This window comes from Emydura macquarii, unplaced genomic scaffold (assembly GCF_026122565.2).
Source record: "Emydura macquarii macquarii isolate MOO-44397 ecotype Brisbane River unplaced genomic scaffold, CSIRO-AGI_Emac_v2 contig_499, whole genome shotgun sequence".
Classification (NCBI taxonomy): Eukaryota; Metazoa; Chordata; order Testudines; family Chelidae; genus Emydura; species Emydura macquarii.
Genome location: NW_027130636.1, coordinates 722,245 through 743,061, shown reverse-complemented (window position 1 = coordinate 743,061; position 20,817 = coordinate 722,245). Strand labels below are relative to the sequence as shown.

General features: G+C 47.5%; 1 protein-coding gene across 1 annotated transcript in view; it reads left to right on the top strand.

Moving 5' to 3' along the window:
* Positions 1–293: 293 nt before the first annotated feature.
* Positions 294–20,817, top strand: part of SLCO2A1 (solute carrier organic anion transporter family member 2A1) — a 104,015-nt gene continuing 83,491 nt past the window's right edge. The window contains exon 1 of the mRNA XM_067538703.1: positions 294–423. Coding sequence (XP_067394804.1) covers positions 320–423 — 104 coding nt within the window. The 5' untranslated portion in view covers positions 294–319. The remainder of the gene's footprint in view (positions 424–20,817) is intronic.

Genomic DNA, 20,817 nt, shown 5'->3' with positions numbered 1-20,817 from the left:
TCTCCCCCCCGGGTGTGGGTCCTCTGGGGAGAAAAGAGCGGCACAGCGGGCGGGGCTGAGGCGACTTGCACAAGGTGGTTCCTTATCATTTGGCGCAGAGGGAAAGCGCACATGGGCGTGTGTGCTGGAGGAGTGGACAGAGAGATAGCAGGCACCGTGGATTAGCTAATGGGTGGGAGAATGCAGCTTGTGCTCCGTGGCTCAGAGCGGAGAGAGCTCTCCCTTCTCTCCAGTACGGAGGGAGCGCTGGCAATGACACCTGAAATGGGAGCTGCAGAAGCCTCCACATCTTGGTGGAGGAATTGGTGGAGCAGCACTGATGCTTGATGGGAGAAGGGAAGGGCTCCCGGGCCGCCACCTTTATGCCACACAAAGATCTCTCCACCTGCTCCCCGGAGGCCAGGGGGAAGAAAGGAGGCGAAGGTGAGTAATGCACAGCAGCAGGGTTTGATGCAACATTCACCTCTCTGGAAATGCCTCGACACCTTCTAAACGGAAGAAATGGCCTCAAGTTTCATCTGTCGAAATGTTCTGCGGCCCTGGCCCCATGCGCAGATCTGCAGCCCCTTCGGCCCACCCCACGCTCCCATTGTGGCCGTTCGCACGCCCCTGTGCAGGGCCCGCACAAAGACCCGGCCTGCAGCACTTGGAGGTTCCCACTGAGATCAGCCTGCCCACTGAGAGAGAGAGAGAACCCCTGACCCACCGAGCTTAAAGGAGTTGCTGGTACCCTGCCAGGGCAACCCCTGTACAACTCCTCTGCACAGCTTCAGTGGCATGGGGCTTTTCCTAGCTAGGGGAATCTCATCCCCCGAAAAGGGGCACACTCAGATTTCCAAGCTCTTTACCAGAGTATGTTTCCCTGCAAGAACCACCATTTTTACAGGCTCCTGTGTTTGCCATTTCTGCATTGTCTGTTCCTAAGAACGCCCTCCTGGGGGGAGAATCCCATATTTCTCATTCCAGTGTGACAGGTTGGATCACAGAATAATCTGCCCAAGGAGCTGTATTTTGGGGCCTACTCCAAGCTGTATGTCCTAAGTTTCCTTTCCTGTAGCATTGTCTGCAGGGCAGCAATTTCACTGACCGCAGCTTTGTCAATGAATCTCTCAAACGATTTATATGGAGTTTCCATGAAGTGGCAGCACATGCTCACCTCATTCCATTTGCCTTTTGGAAGTCAAAAACTTTCCCTAACTTATCATTACAGCTTATTTTGTTAATTGTATTCAAGCTTTGCCAGTTTTGCTCTATTGTACCTGCCATCCCTTTCCATTTCAAGCTAAGATTGCCCTAAGTCACTTGTTCCATGAGTTGTTTGTCTGTGGCAAGACAACATAATTTCCTCTTTTAGTTCCAAATGTAATATAACGGGAAATTATGAAGTCCTTTCCTGTTTCTCCATTTTCGGGTCCCCGTTACCATAGCATCAGCCAGTGCCCTGGTTAATGGAAAGGCCTAATACGGGCCCTAATGAACCTGATGGAGTCTTTGGTTCTTTTCCTTTCCCTGGCGGCGCAATTGTTGCTCTCAATATATTGCATTGTTCTGGGTATGCTTTTAAAGCTTTCCCGAAGAAGGTCATGCAGTGCAATCTAGAAGGGGCTCAGACTGGATTAGTCACATTTCTTATGGAGAGTTGCCCCAAAGCTGGGCCCTGTCCATCGAGAAGGCCTTATCTACATTCCCCCAATGCCTCTGGCCTCTGTGGTCTGCATTGTTTCCAAGGGACACAGCTGTCCTGGGGAGATAGACCCTGATCCATCAGTGGCTTTGAAAATTGGAAGCAAGATCTTAACCTGGCATTAGAAGCCGACTAGGAGCCAGTGAAGGGATTGGAGCTTTGTCTTGATATGTTCATGGAAGCCTAAATTGTGAAGGAGGCAGGCAGACATGTCCTGCACCGGCGGCAGCCTGTGCTTTGTATTCACATTCAGCTTCATGTGCAGTGAGTTACAGTAATCCAGCCAGCAGGGGACAAATGCATCAACCGCCATGGCCAGATCCATGTCCAGGAGGAAGTGGTAGAGTTTCCTACAGAGCTGGAAGTGGAAGAAAGTGCATTTTGTCGCTGTTGCTATTTAATCATCTATGCTCAGTGATGAGACAGTCAGGACCCCTAGGTCTTCACAGTATTTTGACAAATGAGGGGGTAACTGATGCCTTCAGTGGAAGGTCAGTCTCCTGGCTAGTTCTTCGGAGCATTTCCCTCTTCTGATCAGCATCACTTCAGTCTTGCCCGAGCTGAGTTTGAGCTGAGTTTGAGCTGGTGATTGTTTCTCTGAGAGCTGATCTTCAGTGCATTTGCGGGGACATCTAAGTAATGTCATTGGTTGCATTTGTGAAAATGTATATACGACCACACATTGGCGTCATGTTGTTGGCAGCAGAAGGGTTGAAAAGAAGGGGGAACAAAAACAGATCCCTGGGAATCTGCACGAGTTAGGGTCTTCAGGGAAGAAGAACTGTTGAATACCTTCATTTTCTGGGTCTGCTGGAAAGGCTTTATTAGCCCAGAACTATAGCAGGGCTCCATCTACTCTGGCTACATCATGTGAGCATGTTAGCAGTACCTTTTGACCTATCTTATTCAACAGAGGCCTGCTAGTATGAATGCAGAGATATTGCCTGCATCCATATTTTTGAGTCAGTCATTATTCAGGAAGTCTCCTAGAGACACATAACATCTCCTATCTGTGCCTATCTTCATGGCAAACATAACCTATGGCTATCCTGTGTTTTCCCTGATGGCTGTGGGGAGCTGTCTCCAGAAGGAGTGGTATTAGTGGTGCCTTTGAGTCTATTCTATCTAAATTGAATTGCCATTGTTTATTTGACAGCTTCGTTATGTATGTGTCAAGTTATTTATAAGCATTCCTAACAGCCGGTTGCGGAAGCTCTCATCAAAATCCCTGAGTGGTGGTGAAATAGGCCCTGGGTGTGGTACTGACTCGAACACTGGAGAGAAGAAATCCCACACCAGCCCTGATGGGCTGGCTCAGAGGAGAGTATTTATCTTCCTTAGTAACGGTTCTCCGAAGGAACAGGGAGGAGAGACAAGCGGAGGAATAAGATGACTTGTGTCCGTTCCCATCTGGCTGTAGACACACCACTTAGCGTTTCCAGTCAAGAGACACTTGCAAAACAATGTTAAAGGAAAGACACTTTTCAAGATGCTAGTTCCCAGAAAGGGGTTAGTGTTTCTTGCTGCGGCGACCCAAACCAAGAGCGGTCTTTGGAAAGGAAAGGAAAGAAATGGGTCAAGGGTCAAGCAACAGGAACAGCGATTGAGGAAATGATACCCAGCTTTAATTAAGTGCATGTGCAAGGATAACATGCCGCTGAGTTTGAGTCATGGGTTTGTCCCTTCTCGGTGATGAGTGAAGCACAAATGTGGGAGGGCTTTGGCGTCTTTTTGGCGCCATTTGGGACCTACTCTATCCCAATCGGGAGGAGGATTTGAGATTTCCTCACCTAAATCAAGTTAGTGCAGGTGAACGGTCTGTGAGCACTGCTCCAAGCCCCCTGGTAATATTGTTCCTGGGCTTGTGGCGGGAGATGTCCATAAGCACAAAGGACAGTGAGCTGCTCTGCGGAGTTGGGCTCCTGGATGCTCTCTGTGCCGGAAATCTCCTCTTCCTCCGGTGTCCCTACCCAAGCTTCGGTGGCACTGGCTTGTGCGGAATGTAAACAGTCCTGCCTAACTCCAGTTCCCTGAGGCAGGCTCTCCGAGGGGAGGAGAAGGAAAAATATATTGGTCCATGCACGTGGAATGAATTTCTCTGTCTCCCCAAAGGACCATACAACATTCAACAATGAGAAAACCTTCTTGGTGTTCCCTGGGTGTCGAATGTGCCTGTAAGACCCAGCCTATGCTCAGGGACCAAGCAGAGCCACGGGGAATTCAGGGAAGGTTTCTTCCCCATAGAGCAACAATGTTGGAGCTTCCCTGAGGAGAGCAAATAATAGGCTGCGCTGCTTTTAAGGGATAATTCCAGCCTGCTCATTGTGTGTGCTCGCTGAGCTATCAGTTGACTGCCGAACAGCTGCTATGTGATGGTGCCCTGCAGGTCACTGAGAGCCCGGATGCTGTGTTGTCTTCTCTTTGGACATCACCTGAGCTTTCATGACTCCCCACTCTTTAACTCTTCCAGCTTTAGGCTCTGTGTTGTGATGCCAACAAGTGCTGGAAATGGATTTCTCTGGCGCCTCTCACCATCACTCCTGACTCTGTCTGAGGGGCCATTGTAAGTGTTCTTACTCTGGGTTAAAAAACCACAGCTTTGGTTAGGTCTAGGAATTACGGCTGCAAGCACAGTTGCCAGACATAGACCAGGAACACAGCATCCCCAGACTAGGTTGACAGAGTCGTAGATCCTAAGGCCGAAAGTGACCTTTCTGATCATCACATCTCACTTCCTAGATAACGCAGGTCAGCAAATTTCACCAAGTCATTCCTGCTTGTAGCCCACCCTGTCTGGATGTGCTAGAGCCTATCTTTTAGAAGGACATTGGCTCTCAAGGGAGAACCCATCCCCTCCCTTACCAAATTGTTCTGGTGGTTAATTACCCTCCCTTGTAACATAGATAAGCGTTATTTCGAGTCAGAATTTGTCTAGCTTCAGCTTCCTACCATTGGCTCTTATTGGACCCTGCACATATTGGAAAGGCAGATCTGGATGAGGAGCTAATTCATCCTTAAGCAGCTGCATTAAAACAAATCTTGAAGTGTGCTGTGAGCGCCCTCTGAGAGTTTCACTATAGATAACAATACTACTGCTTCACAAGAAGAACTCCATTTCATGACACCGATCTTCCTTATTTGTGCTTTCCGATCTGTGACTGTCACACTCATCAGAGCAGCTGTAACTAAGTCACCCTGGTTTCTTTGCACAAAGCCTAAGCTCATTTACACTTGCTGATGCTCCGGGAGTGTGGAACTGTGCTTGCTGGCATTGGTCCAAAGAAGTGGTCTATGATTCATGCCTTCCCTGTCCCCAGATGGCCTGGACGGAAGCCGTTCATCAGAGGTGGAAGTGTGTGACCCTCAAGGAACGTCTGGGTTAGGTGGTGTTCGCAAATTTGAATGGTTTTACCAGTGAGGGCAGATTTTCAGTGTTGTCTTTTGGGCAGCATGTGAATACCAAACATTTCAGTGCTGGGACAATTTCCATGTAAACACTTCCCCCCGCCCCTCTCCATCATCTTTTAAGTCTCCAGTTGCTTGCAAGTGTCTTAGGAACCTCAGTGCTGGTGTCTCATCAGGACCTAGCCCGCTGCAGAATCTAGGCTGTATTGGAATCTCTGACCAACGGGCCCCTGTGCATACCTGCCTCGTCTGCGATGCAGGCTTCCGTGGGATTTCTCTACCCTGTCCCCAATACTGTAGGAATGGAAATAAGCGGAGTGGGAGAAATGTGAGGGAATATTGTTTTGGTGTCATTTTTCTTATCACATTGGAAAGAGAAACCTCCTGGGGGCAGGAAGCAGCCAAGAGGAACGTCTCCGACTCTTCGTTTTGTAGGCAGCAATACTTGTGTGATGTGCCAGGGTGACAGAGTTACAGCGGGTGCGAGGCTGGCCTGGAATGAACACTTCATCGTTAGGCGCTGCCCCTTAGGAGGAGACATTGAACCAAGTCCCCTGATGCCCGGCTCCAGTGGCTGGCCAGAAAAAAAGGGTCCCTTTTTGAAGCAGAAGGAGAGACTTGGTGGCCCTGATTGACAATCTGTCTCTTAGTGAGACGGTTTTTCCTGTCTCAGCCTGTGTCAGTCCGGACCAAATGGACTGTTTTATTATTTGCTTGTATGGCATCTTGCACCATGGTTCAGGGCTCTCCGGGCTAGTACAGATGATAATGAGACTTTATTGTTATGTTTTGTAGGGTACAATCACTGGACACAACAGTACTGGGTTGTTAATCACCTCAAGCACTGAGAGTGACCTGGTGATGTGATGTGTTTCTAACGATCACCTGGCTGGACGTACCCTCGGTGTGTCATGGGCTGCACTTGTCTCTGAAGCAAACTCATTCTATCTGTGTCATTGTTATTAATCATTCCCCACAGCCTAGTCTCTCTCCCAGTTCAGTTCTTTGTTCCTGTGAGGTTTCTAGTCACAAATTGTAAATACCTTGATGTTCCTTGAGAAAACAGAGAGAAATGACATCATGTCTGGCTGGATTCCTGCCTCAAAGAAAGAGAAGAAAACAAGAGAAAGGAATAAAGGACAAGAGAGAGTGAGGCCATGTCTACACTACAAAGTGGTGTTGACCTAATTTACATCAGCATACAGCCACCGAAGTCATAAAATCGCTTGTGTAGCATGCACAACTTGTCTCCCTGTGTCGGAGGTGCCTGTCCTCATCAGGAGTGCCTGTACCGATTGGACTGTCAGTGTGGGGCATTGTGGGATGGCTCCTGGAGGCCAGTAGCAGTCACCATAGCAATGTAGTGTCTACACTGACACTGTGTCGACCTAGTGACGTCAATGGTGACTCTCTGCCGCTCACAGAGGTGGTGCTGCTAAATCGGCATAGAGGTATTTACATCAGTGGGAGACAAATTGAAGTGAAGAGCCTTCCACAGCTAGGTTGACATGAGGCAGCTTACATCGGCCTAACCGTGTCGTGTAGACCGGGCCTAAGTGAAACAACCCCAAGCACTGAAACAGCCTCCAAAAGAGGATGAGTCACCAAGGCTGATGGGAAACGAGCCAGCCGCAAAGGCTTTGGGAAGGGAAGTGAGGAAAAGAGGAGAAGCCCAGTCCCAAAGAGGGGTCTCTGCAAGAAGGTTGGGTTGCAGGACAAAAGAAGAGCAGCGGCAGCAAAAAGGCCAAGATCTCAATGGGAGAAATAGGGGAGGGGCCATCTCCCCAGGAGCAGGGGAAGGGGAAGAAAAGGAAACTCTCTAAAAATTGCAGAGGCTGCAGATAAAATAATTGAAAACTAGAATCTGTATGAGCGGAGCCAGGATAGATCTGTGGTCACAAGCAGTTCGGCAGAAACACACAACTGCTGCCAGTGGCACATGCACTTTGGGCATGGCTGATTTCACACAACAAAGATGTGAAAGCTTTTGGGGGAGGCTCACAGGAAACATGGGCACTTGGGGAGTCAGGCTGGGCCTGGGTTCCGGTGAAAGTTTCGGCAGCATTGCCATGTTCCCATGGAATGCTTTGAATCCATCAAATCAACATGTCTGGATGGAAGATTGTTCCATGGGAAAACGCCCAGCCACTTTTCTGTTGGAAAATACTGATTCGTTGGAATCCAACTTGGCCAATCTGTCGAAACTTTAGATGGAAACCAGGCTACTCACCTGCCTGCCTCCCTGGGTCCACTGGGCTGGCTCACGCCTTGATTAGCTAGCTCCCCAGCTCCTTGGGCAGCCAAGAGACTGGCTCCTTGGTTGGTTGGCTACCTGGAAGCTGCCCACCTGGCTGGCTTCCAAGACAGCCTGCTCCATACTCAGGGAGACCGGGGTGGCTGGCTGCTCAGCTCTTTGGGCTTCCTCGACAGCTGATTCTCAGGGTCTATGGCTAGCTACTTCTTCCTCAGGCAGCCAGCCCGCTTGCCCATCAGGAAGGCAGCTGGGAAGCCAAAACATTCCATTTAGGCTCTCTTGAAAAGAAATCTTTCTGGAAATCCCTTCATGTGAAAAATTTTCCATTTCTGACTTTTCATTGTGATTCAGGATTTTTTTAATGTGAAATTTTTCACAGGAATGGAGATATTCTGTGTGTGCGCCTGTTTCCTCCATATGTTCACTTATTTCGGTGATGGGACCCGGGTGTGTGATCATTGCAGAGGCCACTTGAGGGCGGACGGGCCTTCCCCAGCCACACGTACACAGACAATGGCCAGGACCCCCTGCCCTGGGTCAAGCAGCTGCAACAGGTTGTGGCAGGCAGCGACAAGGAGGGATAGACAACTTGCCCGGGAAGGAGACAAAGGACTGGGGAGAGGCAAGGGGACGGCTCTGGGGGGTGGCCAGTTCCCCGTAAGGGGGCTTGGGAGCAGGGCCTGAGAATGGGCTCTGAGACTCCCTAGCTGGTTGCTGCTGTAACTTCTAATTAATCTATCAGTCTTTCTACGCTGTGATCCTGAGAACTAATAAACCCTTCTGATTCCCATGCTGGCTGTGAATTGCTTCTGACTGCAAGGCGGGGTACATGGAAGGATTCCCCAGGGTCCCATCCATGGGGTCCCACAGGGGGAGCTCAGGCGGAGCAGGGGGTGCTGAACTCTGCGATGCCAGATTCAGGAGGCAGTGGCACTGGTGTGTGGAGACCCAATGGGGGGGCAGGCTCCGAGCCCTAGAGTCCGGACTGACTGCGCCTGAGCAGTGTTCCTGTGGGACTCGGTCACAAATGGAGTTCCATTTTCCCACCCACTCTGTTAATGAGAACCAACTACATTCCCTCATTCCCACTCTGGGAGCTGGAGCAGACATCAGGCTTAACTCCAGACCAGAAGACTGTGGAGAGAGAAATGAAGAAGTTGTCCGATGTTACATGGCCCTGGGGAAAAGTGTGCAGCCCCTACTGAAATGTCAAAGGAAAGGTGAAGGTGCAGATCCCAGTACAGTAAGGGTCTGCAAACAGAAATGTAAAGAATCCCTGAGTGACTCTAGGAGAAGCCTTTGGGAGCAGGAAATAAAGAATGGAAAACGAGGTGGAGAGGATGTGGCAAATCTCCCCAGGATCCATGGAGACTCTGCCCAGCCACGTGCCAGCAAAGCAGAGCCAGAGAAGGAGGAACTAATGTTCTTCTGTGAAAGGACCACTGTATGTTCTGGTTGCAAAATCTGCTGCCAACATGCTGAGATGGATGAAAGAGAACTGGAGGAAGAGGAGATATTAATAACAGGTGTGGTTACATCATCAGAGAATTCACTCCACTGGTTTATTAAGTTTGTCACGGTGCAGTGAAATTAGCCTTTCATGCATGCTTCAAACATTGCTGAAAGGAAACCAAGCCTGTTGTACGGTGCCTTTATTAAGTACAATTTTCAAAGCCTCATAATATGGTCAAGTCAACACCAATTTGCAGTAGAATGCCCCAAAGCGCTTCTCATCAATGGTGGATATTTCCCCGCCAAATTTCAACTTTCTACCCCCAACTGTTTCACTGAGACTGCTGTTCAAAGCAAAGGTGGGAAGAATGGTTTTGGGGTTTTCTAATAACTGAGAAAGTATTTCTTTCATGCTCTTATTCCTCAATAATGGCTGAGCTAGTTTTGTTCAGAAAAACCTGGAAGATTTCAGCTCAAATGGGAAGCATTTTGGAAAGTTATAAGGAACTGAAAACAAAGAGTTGGACTTAAATGGTTATGCAACTACAGAAGTCACTGCTACTCTAATAAAATGAGTAAATGCATACTATAAGAATATTTATTTTGCTATAAGAGTGAATTCTCTTATCGGCTGTTTTCACTGTGTACTGCTCATCCAAAAGGATCTTTTGTTACGTATTGAATAGTCCTTAGAATTTAAAGACCTTTAGTGCACCCAACGTGAACCCGCTCTTGAAACCAGATATTAGAAATGAATTGTGCTGGATCTTTCTTTTATTCTCTCCCTAGTGAAACAAATCTTTTCCAACAAATTTCCAAGACACCCTGATAAACAACCCAGTATTGTGGCTTACCTGCCCTTATAAAATTGTGCTAAGAGAACAAACAGCAGTCGTTCCCTTGGAGCTGCCTGGTTTTGGTTTGGCTTCTGCTTCAGTGGTTTATTGGTGGTTTTTTATTTATTTAATTTATAATAGTGACTCTTCTTAGTGACTTGTACAGGACTCCTTGTTCTTTGGCAAAGGGCAGAAGAGAGGATCAAGCAGATTAGAAATAAAATGATTATTAGACTGAGATTTTCCAAGCAACCTGTAGGATTTGAAAGCATGAAAATTAATGGGAATTGAGTATCCAAATCTCCTAGACAGCTTTGAAAATGTCTTCTTTGGGTTCTAATCCTTTGTTATTCAGGTTGTTGCAGAGAACATTTCATCCATCTGAAGCACAGTGTGTCAAAGGTTGGAAAACGCGTCACTACAGCAGGTCTAAAATTTTCCATCACATTTTTTTCAACGGAAAATGGCTTTTTCCTTTAAATTCAAATGTCCATTTTCTACACATTTCAAAAACTGATTTTTTTTTTTTTGGTCTTTCTGTTTTAAAAAACCAAAACCGTTAAATTTGCTGGGGGGAAAGGAGCTATAGGCTTTAGGGAATTTTTTTGTTTGTTTGTTTAAAAAACAAAACCTGAAAACTTTCAAAGAAAAAATGTTTTTTTTGTCAAAACATTGCACAAGAAGGAGAAGAAAAATATTTCCTAACCAGTTCTACCTATCAATTTCACTTTCCTGTGGCTTGCCTGTAACAGGAGCAGTAGCAAAAGTTGAGCCACAGGGAACAGAAGATGAGGGGAACAGTAAAATAGCCAGGTGCAAGGGAAAGATCCAAATAATTGAGTGGTGAAGCATCCCCTGAACATTGGAAGGGGAGAAACAAAAGAGGAGAGAACCTCAGGTTCTCAACTCTTTATTTATTTATTTTTTTAAGAAGGGGTGGGGGGGGAGAGACAGGCAGGTGAGGGACATTTTAGCCCTCTTGGTTGCAAAGAAAAGCTGAAACAATGACCCAAGTGTAACTAATGCTGTTACATCTGCCTTAGGGCTTGTCTACACACGGAAATTTAGCAGCATCATTTATTCAGGGCTTGTCTACATGCGGAAGATTACTGACATAACTATGCTGGAATAATTATCCCCCCCTGTATTTCTACCACTATAACTCTGTGTTGACACTCATTTCACAGTAGGAGGGCTTGTTTCTGCTTTAGCTTAAGTCGTGTTGGAAGTGTTTAAGCGCTAAACCATAAAGAGGCACTTTTATTCCAGAAGAAGAGTGTCCGCACAGAGTGTTACACTGGTATAGCTAGCTATACAGTATAATTATTCCAATATAGTTATGCCAGTACATTTCCCATGTAGGTGATTTAGTTGAGGTTGGTCTTGCTTTGAGCAGGGGGTTGGACTAGATGACCTCCTCGGGTTCCTTCCAACCCTAATCTTTTATGATTCTCTGATAAGCCCTGAGTCTGCAGAGAGGCTGACACAATAGCTTTGAGAGGAGGAACCGATGCCAGCCTGAATTTGCAGAGAGCCTGACACAATAGATCTAAGAGGGAGTAGCTTCCCCATTTATCTCCATGGAGTGCTAACATCAAGCCTACCTGTGCTAGGAGGGCCCAGCGGGGCTTTTGTGTGGGGTGGGAGAGGAAGGGTACGGCAGGCCTGGCCAGCCCACCCAAGCAGAACCCCCCTGCCTGCTGGGGTAAGTACAGAGGTCCCTGGGCTGCTAGTCTTGTCTCTGTGGGGGGTGGGCGAGAGGGCACCCCATGATCGAGTTGTCTGGGGACCTGGGTTTCATCAATCCAGCCCTGCAAAGAGTGGGAGTGTCCTGCAGGGCAGGGAGCAGCAGCCAGCTGGGCTGAGGTGGGATACCCTGCCAGGGAGGCTTGGCACTCACACCCAGCACCCAATCCCCTCGGGAGGGAGTGCACACAGGAGACGGCAGTTATTTATAGGTGGGGAGGAGGGAGAGGGCATGACTGGGCTGGCTCACTTTCCATAGTAAGGGAGGGGGAGCAGGCCCTGACCTGCTGGAAGCTTCCCAGGTCAGGAGGTTCCACTCCCTCTTCCCCCCCCCCCACCCCAGTGGAGCAGCCCATCCTGCCCCCTCCCCTCTGTAAAAGCGACTGCCCGGGCCAGGCCCCTGTTGGGTCGGGCAGCGGCTGGGCTAGCCTTGGAGTCGGAGCCAATGCAGCCTGCTCAGAGGTAGGACTGGAAGGGCTTGACCTTTGTGTGCTGCTCCCCACGAGGAGCCCAAGCAGGGGCCCTCTCTGCTCCCCACCTGCCCCCCAAGCTCCTGGGCAGGGAGCTGCTCATGGGGGCTCTAGAGCAGGGCTCCCTTGCGGCCCATCCGGGGAGGGTGGGTTCACGGGGGGAGGGGGAGTGACTGTTGGGCAGGGGGCTGTCGGGGAGAGGGGTCACCACAGGCTGCTGCCCCGGGGAGCGAGGTGTGCCTGAGTCATGTCAGGCATCGCACCACAGGCTAGCACTCACATGCCGTGGCAATGGGCGTGGCATCATGGCCCCTATAGAAGAGTTGCCATTTGGTCCCACAGCACGCCTGGTTCTGCACAGCCCTGCACCGCCCCTCACTCAGGGCAGATTGTAAAATGTCAGCCCTAAGCCATCACAAAAGTGACTTACGCTGCGTTTCAATGGCCTTCCGGGGAGTCATCCCTCATGCCCACCTGTCCCTTCCCTCTGCCTCATGAGCATTTCTGAGCCGGGTGTTGCTTTGCCACTTGCCGTCTACCACAGCTGCGGGAACAAAACTGGGTCAATGGTGGGAACGTGGAATTTGGCTTATGAAGCCTCCTGGAAAGGCAGGTTTGCTGATGTCAACAAGTAAGCCAGAGCTTTCTGATCCATTGTCATGCAAACCTTACAATTGGTAGCCGCTGTGACACGATTACCTTCCCCGTGTGGAAATAAGATCAACCATTTTGACTAGGACTGAGTGAATAATTTAAAGTGATTGATTAATTCAGCCTCATTCTTTGCTTGCCGTGGGTAGAATGCAGTTTTCTAGAGAGGTGTTTGTTAATCAAATGGACTTACTTTTTTCATCCCACTTGTTTTCCTCTAGGAATCGATCACAAACGCTGATATTGTTCTGTGATACTTGAAACTTCAGTTGTGAATGCTTGGTTGTGATGTGCCACATAAACTACGTGTTATTATGTCTGTTCCCTGACTGCCAGAGCGTAACTCTTCTAATCAGCAGGGCATGGGGGGGTTGACTCTCTCCTGCAGAAATACAGCAAGTTAGCAGACTAACAGGAATAGGGAATTTTAGCAAAATGTTAAATCCTTTACTTTCTAGACCACACAAGCCTTGCTTGGGGCATCATTCCTGGCATAATTAAATGACTATAAAATGTATAGTCGGGGAACAGAATTAAATTACATTTTTTCTCATCAGTCACACAAAGCAATTACCCGGAAATGCAATCCTGCTTTGAATGGGGTAGTTAGATTCTTGTCTGACTCATGTAATTGCCTCTGGTACAGGATGCTGATACTCTAGATTGTATGTTTTCTGAGGCAGGAACAGTCTATTTGTTCTATGTCTGTACAGCTTCTAGTACAATAGGCTCCTGCTCTGTGAGCAGCACTCTTAGGTGCTCCTGCAAAACAAATGATTGTTTTATTATAGTAGTAGTAGTAGTAGTAGTATAATTGTAAAAGTAACCGCTGAAGTGTACAACCAAGTATTATCACCACAAAGAGTTTAAAATACTGAAATCAAGACTGGATGCTTTTCTAAAAGATCTGTTCTCGTTCAAATGGGAATTATCCCGGGAAGTCCTATGGGCTGTATTACCCAGACTAGATGATCAGAGTGGTCCCTTCTGGCCTAGGAATCTATCAGTCAATCTGTAGGAAAGGAATGCAGTCCCCTGGCTACATTAAGCAGTGTCCTATACCCTGCCATGCTATCACGTGCACCATATTTAGTGGTCTGAAGCCTGTCACCCTTAAATTAGGTTCTCATTCGTGGTCAGCAGATATTTCCTTTGCACCCATCTAGCCATAGCCTTCCAAATGACCCAAATTATAGGAAAGAATGTCTTAATCTCAGCCCTTTTTTCTGAGAATCCCAAGTGGAGTGTGCTCCAATCATCTGTTTCTCACTTCCTCTTTCTGAAGGTTGTTTTTCTTCTCTGTGATGTTCGGTGTGAATGACTCAAAGGTGAGGTTTTCAAAGCTGTCTGAGGGATTTACAGGCCCAGGTTCCATTAAAGATAATGGATACCCAGCTCCCCCTGAAACAGTCTAAAGGCCATGCTTATCCCTTGTGTAGCTCCACTGATTTCACAGAAGTTATCAGCAGGGAGGAGTTTGACCCTGAAACTCAAGTAGCCTATTTATAAACAAGACATCAGAATGTCAGGCAAAAAGAAACAGTCTGTTTAAGAGATCTAGTCTAGCCCATCTAGACAGGCTTCCTTTGCTTTCAGTTAACACCACTCTAGAAATGTCAGGATTCTTTCTCTTCCCCATCTCAGCCTGCTAAAGTCACAGCTCTCTGGTAACCAGGTGCAAATTATCCTCACAACCCTGTTATACCTTTCATGGTGATTTGATGTTCCTGACTTACTATCACAGTAGACTCTGTGTGCACCACCATGCTGCAAGGGGATTGTTTAGAATAGGATGTTGAATTTAGGGGCAGGGTCAGTTAACATATTAGTTAACCCCAGCCTTTTCCCTAATATAGAAGCAGATTACCTCGAATTATCTGGTCAAGATCAACTCCAGTGGGGAGCCTAGAAAGTTAATATGAATCTATACAAGGGAATGGTCAAGGCCATGTTAACTGACCCCAATCGAACCTTGACCTCTTATCCTAATCTAGACACACCCCAAGAGGTGTTCCTCTGGGCCAGCTCCAATTCCATGCAGGGTTGCATTCACCTCTGGGGCTAACCATTGTCACTTCCTGTTTTGGTGGTCAACTTTTGGTTTCTGAAGTGGTCCTTGGAAGGTAGAACCAACATTTGCAATCCTCCACCCTCAGAGGAATTGATTGCTGGGGAAAGAAGTCCTTTTGGGATGCTGATAAGCCCTCTTGCAAATGTTTGCTGTTTCTGAAGAAAGGCGTCAGCTTGTGAGTCAGCTCAGCCTATCTTTCAGGCAACAGGAATTGCTTTTCTGTGTAGCTTCCTCTTACAAGCAATGCTGATCTCAATCAAAGATAATTAGTGGCAGAGTGAAACCAGCCTGTCATAGTGTGTAATTAGCTGTCATCACTACAGTCACTGACCCAAGGTAATTGTGTGTGCACACCCAGGCTGGTAGTGAAGGGAGGAGATAGATCCTTGGCTGGCTCTCTTACTTGCCAGTGCTCTGAGGGGGGTTTTGACCCCCTGCTGTGTTACATAATGACCAATCCCATATTTCCAGTGGAAACTACTTGCACCTGTGAGTTTAAAAATCTCTGCCTGTGAGAGCTCAAGCCTGCTGGGTTCGCATTTAGTCTGGGTGAGGAGTTATACTCAGATGTTCATGGGCACCCATTGCAGAAAGGGCAAAAATGTAGCTGCAGCAAAATATTTCTTCAATGCTTATGGGAAAATGTTGTGGTATCTGTCTTAATGTTGTTTGGAATGGCCCAGCCCAGCCCAGCCCAGCCCATGAAACAAGAAACCAGCAAACCCCACACAATTCCACAGTGGGCTTTCTTTGTTTGCTTCTCTAAACTCATTCAATATGGCCATAATCCTCCACCCTCTCTTGCTGTCTGCCCTTCCATCAAGCCATCCGGCTTCACACTCCTTTAGCATAGAGCTGGTTGGCATTTTTTTTGACTTTACGGCTTTTTGTTGGAAAATGCCAGTTCATCTAAACCAAAACTTTTCATGGGAAATGCATTGGTTTCAACAAGAGTGTTGTCAGGAAAGGTTTCTCAGATCCAGGATGGATTTTTCTGGTCAAAACCAGAGTGATTCAGAGACCTGGGTCTTCTAAATCTCAGTTGAATGCCCAAACCACCTGGCTATGCTGGAGTAACAGTCTCTGATGTTTCCAGGACTGTGAATCATCTTGTTACCGCCTGCCTCTGGCATGAAGGAGTCAGACTGGTACTTAGCAGGCTGTTAGCTCCCTGAAACCACCAGCCTTTCAGCCACTCAAACTCTCTCCTCTGAGCTAGGCCAGCCCTGACTTTGTGTTGCAGGTTAACACAAGGTGCGCCCCAGTTGCCTTGAAGCATCCCCCTGTGGTACCCACCACCTGATACTGGCTACTCACAAAAATCCCAGGTCCTCTGCCCCCAAAGGAGCAGTGTTATCCCAGTTTTACCTTAAATCACTGCTCCTGTGTAACATACTGCACCGTTAATGAAACAAAAGAAGGTTTATTTAAGAAAGAGGAACAAGAGAGCATGATGGAAACAAATGGTTACAATACAAAACAGGATCATAAAATGTGAACTACGGACTACACTTATCAATAGTTCCCTTGCCTATCTAATACAATAGGTTGTTTCCCCAAAGTTCAGTCTGTTGCAGAGCTGGCTGGCTTCCCAGGAACCAGGAGCTAATCTTTCATGAAAAACACCCCCACTCAACAAGATGGCTCCTCAGCGAATGGATCCAGAGGGCCTCTCCCCACTTTGTGTTGTACTAAAACAGTCTGTCTTTATCCATAGATAGGGCCAACCCCTGTTTGTTGTGATGTTCCTTTTTGACCTCCAAGGGGGTTTGATTGTTTGCAGTTGTCTTTGATGGTTTTTCATTGACTGTTCTGTGATGGCTCAATTGTGGACAACTAAGCCTGGCATTACCTAACTGGCTGACCAAGGAGGGATGGCCACTCCCTCTATATGAATAGGCCATCACCAAGTAATATTACTGCCTGGTGACTCCTTTTAACCATAAAATCATCAGGGCATAAAAGTAAGTATAGTTACGTTATTCCTTAAATATCAGTATCACCCATACACACATCATGCCAGGATTATGAACATAGATAAATTGCAAGCATGTTACCCTTTAAGGACAACTGCCCTGTGTAAACAATGGATTTGATGCAGTGAGTTTGGCTGGTCTGAGACGAGAGTAGTCTGCAAAGAAGAGGGGATTCTTTGCCAGCCCTGTGGTTCCGGCAGTTAGCTGGGATGTGGGAGACCCAGCTTCATGTTCCTAATCTGTCTGATTCAAAGGAAGGACTTGTACCTGGTTCTCCTATATCCCAAGTGTGGGCCTTAACCACCTAACTTTTGGCCATTTTGGGGTCAGTCTTTCTCTCTGTTTTTTCGTAAAAAATTTCCAAAGGTCTGTTTTGTTCTGATACAGAACGGGAACATTTTTAGAACCTTGAAAAGTTTAATGGGACAGGGAAACCATTTTGCACTCAGTCATACTTCAGTCACCTTCTCCCATCTTTGCGCCTTCTCCATCCCTCATGGGGTGTTTAGAGCACCCCGCCTGGTCTTGTGATGAATGACCGACCTCTCTTCACAGCCCCCTCCTCGTAGCTCATGTCCTCCGAAAAGCCTAGCAGCCGTGCTCCATCAGGGTGGATAATTTCACGTTACATGACAGGTGCTGTTTACACTGCTTTGAGATTTACCTTTCACATACTCAGCTGGTGCATTGAAGGCCAGATTCTCAAGGGCTTAGATGAAGGCCAGCACTTCGAGTACTCCGCTTCCATTTCTGAATAAGAGAGCTTAGCAGCCAATGTGCATGCACCATGCTGAATCTCTTGAAAATCTGGTGCCATGCATCTGGCCTGTCCTGCCAGACTAGCATGGACTGTGTCACTCCGCATTGCTCTGTATGGATCATACTAATAATGCTCCATAGACATTCAGCTGTCTAAGGGCTATCAGAACAGCAGGCTGTGGTGTAATATGAAGAGGAAGGAATGGTCTTGTGGTTAAGTCACCGGACTAGGAGTTAGGAGATGTGGGATTTAGTTCCTAGCCCTACCATGGGCAACTCACTTAATCTCTATCTGCCTTAGCTCCCCAGCTGTAAAATGGGAAAAATCCTTCCGTTGTCTATTTATACTGTAAGTTCTATGGAAGTAGGAACTGTCATTTGCTCTGTGTTTGTCCAGCACTGAGCAGGATGGGCGGGGGGTCCTAATCTCAGTTATAATGACACCAGTCCTTCCTGTACCAATGAACTCTTCTAATTCTCAGCCACGAGAGGGAAAAAATCAGTAAGACCAAAAATATTCCCTGCTCTTAAGAACGGGCGACTCTCTGGGTTGTGCCTTTCAGAGCCAAAGCCCAAAGATTTCTGGTTGTATCTTCTCTAGCTTGCAATTTTGCATCAACACATTACGTGAAATATTCCATGAAGCATTACATGCAGCTGTAGACCACCCCTCTCCCAGCTGGCTGTAGGGAAAACAACCCTGCTTGAAGTGCTCACTTTCCCCAGCAGGAGTCACTGTACTTTCGTTCTGCTGCATGGGTGGTCCCAAGTGGCTGTTTCTCTGCGATGAAAGATCAGCCAGTGGTGCAAGCCCAGGTCTGCCTACGATAGGAATAATAAGCATGAGTGCAAAAAGCCAGGCCTGTGTTCTCCAAAAGCTAATCAGAAAGGCTGACATGTCTTTGTTTAATTATTATTTTTTAAAATAAAACCTTTTCCAAGTCAGGCTCCAGTATAGTTGGTGGCCTCCCCAAGCAGCGTGTACAGAGCACTGTGAAATTATACCACATGCTGCTGTCACGGGCAGAGGGCCCTCCCAGAGAACAAACAGTAATATCTCCAGCTTGCCTCAGGAACAAGCAGTATTATTTTTGCCAGTGACAGGACTGGCTCTCGCTGCTAACTCCTTGTACCTGTGTGTGTGTGTGGCACTCCCATTTAGACCCTACAGGCAAAAGCTCACTGAGAGGATGGAGTCCAAATGAGACCCGGAATCCAGTTACGTGCCAGTGCCAGATTAAAACCAGATGGAACAGACCAGCCAGTCTGAGCCCTTCCCCCTGAGCAGCACCCCCAACCTTTTTTGGCAAAAATCTGAAGGAACTGAGAAGAGTTCTGGTTATTATTAAGCCGCCTGGGTTGGGGAGGCAGGCAGATTTCATCAAGACTCTTTGTATAGCACAAGCTGCTGCAGGGTTTGTCTACACTAGGATGGGAGATGACTATACCCCGGGTAGATCAAAGCTATCTCCAGTAGCGGTGAAGCCCCACCCATTGCAGACCTTACGCTATTGTTACTCGATCTCATTAGAGACAAGCTAGCTCAGGTACGTCTACATGTACCGCGAACACACCTCCCCGCTGAGATGTAGACACATGGCATGCTTTTTCAATGCTTGCGGGAAAATGATGTGGTATCCGTGAAACAAGAGACCGGCCAACCCCAAACAATTCCACACTGGGCTTTCTTTGTTTGCTTCTCTAAACTCATTCAGTATGGCCACAATCCTTTTAGAGGGGGCTAGCAAGCTGCAGGCTGGGCAGAGGCCTCGTGTTTTTGGTTGATGCAGGCTCCATTTAACCATATTAGTTTCTACCGGGTTAAAAGGTCCTGGGTCCCTACTGCACCCTTCACTTCTAAACCAACATTGCTCCACTGACATTATTGGACTGATGCTAGCCAAAAAACGGAGCAACAGTGAAGCAGATCAGGCCCGCTATGCCTCTCTCTGATTGCTGCTTTGGATGAAGGTGTGGTGGGGGAAAGAGACCAATGGCAATGAATGGGCAGGAAATGGACCTGATGTTAGGATCTTTGATAGCTTTCTTGAGCCACTCTCATGGCACAAAGGGCTTGCAAAGCTGGTGCATCTCACCAGCTGGGAATAAATCCTGCAGAGGGCAATCCCGGGGGGCCTGCAGCCCCAGCATAGCTGGGAAAAGGGGCATGGATGGAGTATTCCCAGCCCCTGAATGGCCACTTGGGGCAATGGGCCTCTGGGATTAATTTACAGAAGATCTGAGTCCCTAGAACTGGGGAGTAGCAAAGGTGATATAGACTCAACTCGCCCAGACCTGAGGATTGGGCCAGTACCTCTAGTATTCTGGCCAGGCATTTCTGAAATATGCTACCAGCTTCCTCCTTTCTACTCTCTGGGAATACTATCTATCTATCTTACGGTCATATGCTGCCCATCACCACCTCCCATGTACAACCATCTGGCAAGGGCAAGCTTAGAGCGGCATATGGGAATGTCCAATAGTTGTTGGGCTCTCACTCAGTTTACTGCACTGAATCCTTCTCCTTTAATTCAAAGTGTTACCAGTTCCAATCTATCCTATGGCAATGCAAAAAGTATGACCATTTTAGGAGGATCTGATTTCAAAGCCTCAAAAAGAAATGACTCCTCGGGGCACAGTAAACCAAACCAAACCACACACATCTGTGATTTTCCTGCTAGGTACTTCATTCTGACAGTATCGCATAACAAAGCGTAATAAGAAGAATTTGAAGCTAAATTCCTCTCCCTCTATCCGTGCTGTAAATCAGTTTCTTCCTATGCACTAAATCCCTAGAACTTTGCTATTCAGCTTGCCAATACTCAAATATGGGGCAAAGATCCAAAATGAGGAAGATATAGAGAATTCTTAAGATGAGGCAGGATTCACATTTTAGCTGATATATTTTGCCACCTCCATTGCATGACCCATTGTTTTGAGGTCTGTAATTTAAAATCATATAAGAACGATAGCACCAGATCTGCGCCGAATGGGGATAAATTTGAGTCCAGAATTTGCGGTTTCTCTTATAAGTAGGCAGTAGCTGAGAGGCCCGACCACAGCTTCATGATGGCCTGGTTTAGGCTGACTATCCACTAAGTGATCAAGCATCTTCTGCAGATGATGCCTTCAGTGGCACCTGGGTAACCTCTTAGACTGAAGTGGGTTTGCACAGGTGTTGCTGAAGAAAATGGGGTGGCACAGATGTAGCTGAGGTACTAATCTGGCCTGCAGAACCTCTGCCGTTGGTAGTGCTGCCTGAGCTGGAGAGAGCTGAGCATGAGTGGGTGAGTTTGCAGGGGGGGCACTTAGTCTAGTTATGCTTTGTGTGTTAATGTATCTATCACAGTGACTCCTCTATTGTGCACAGGGGGAGGAAATCAGTCCTTAATCACAAAAGTTGCTCAGATGGCTTTGTCTGTGGCCACTGATTATTCATTGCAGGTCAAGCATTGCTGGGTGGATGGTGGGCAGCCTTTGCACAAGTGTGCCAGCCAGAGGGTGTAAGGAGCC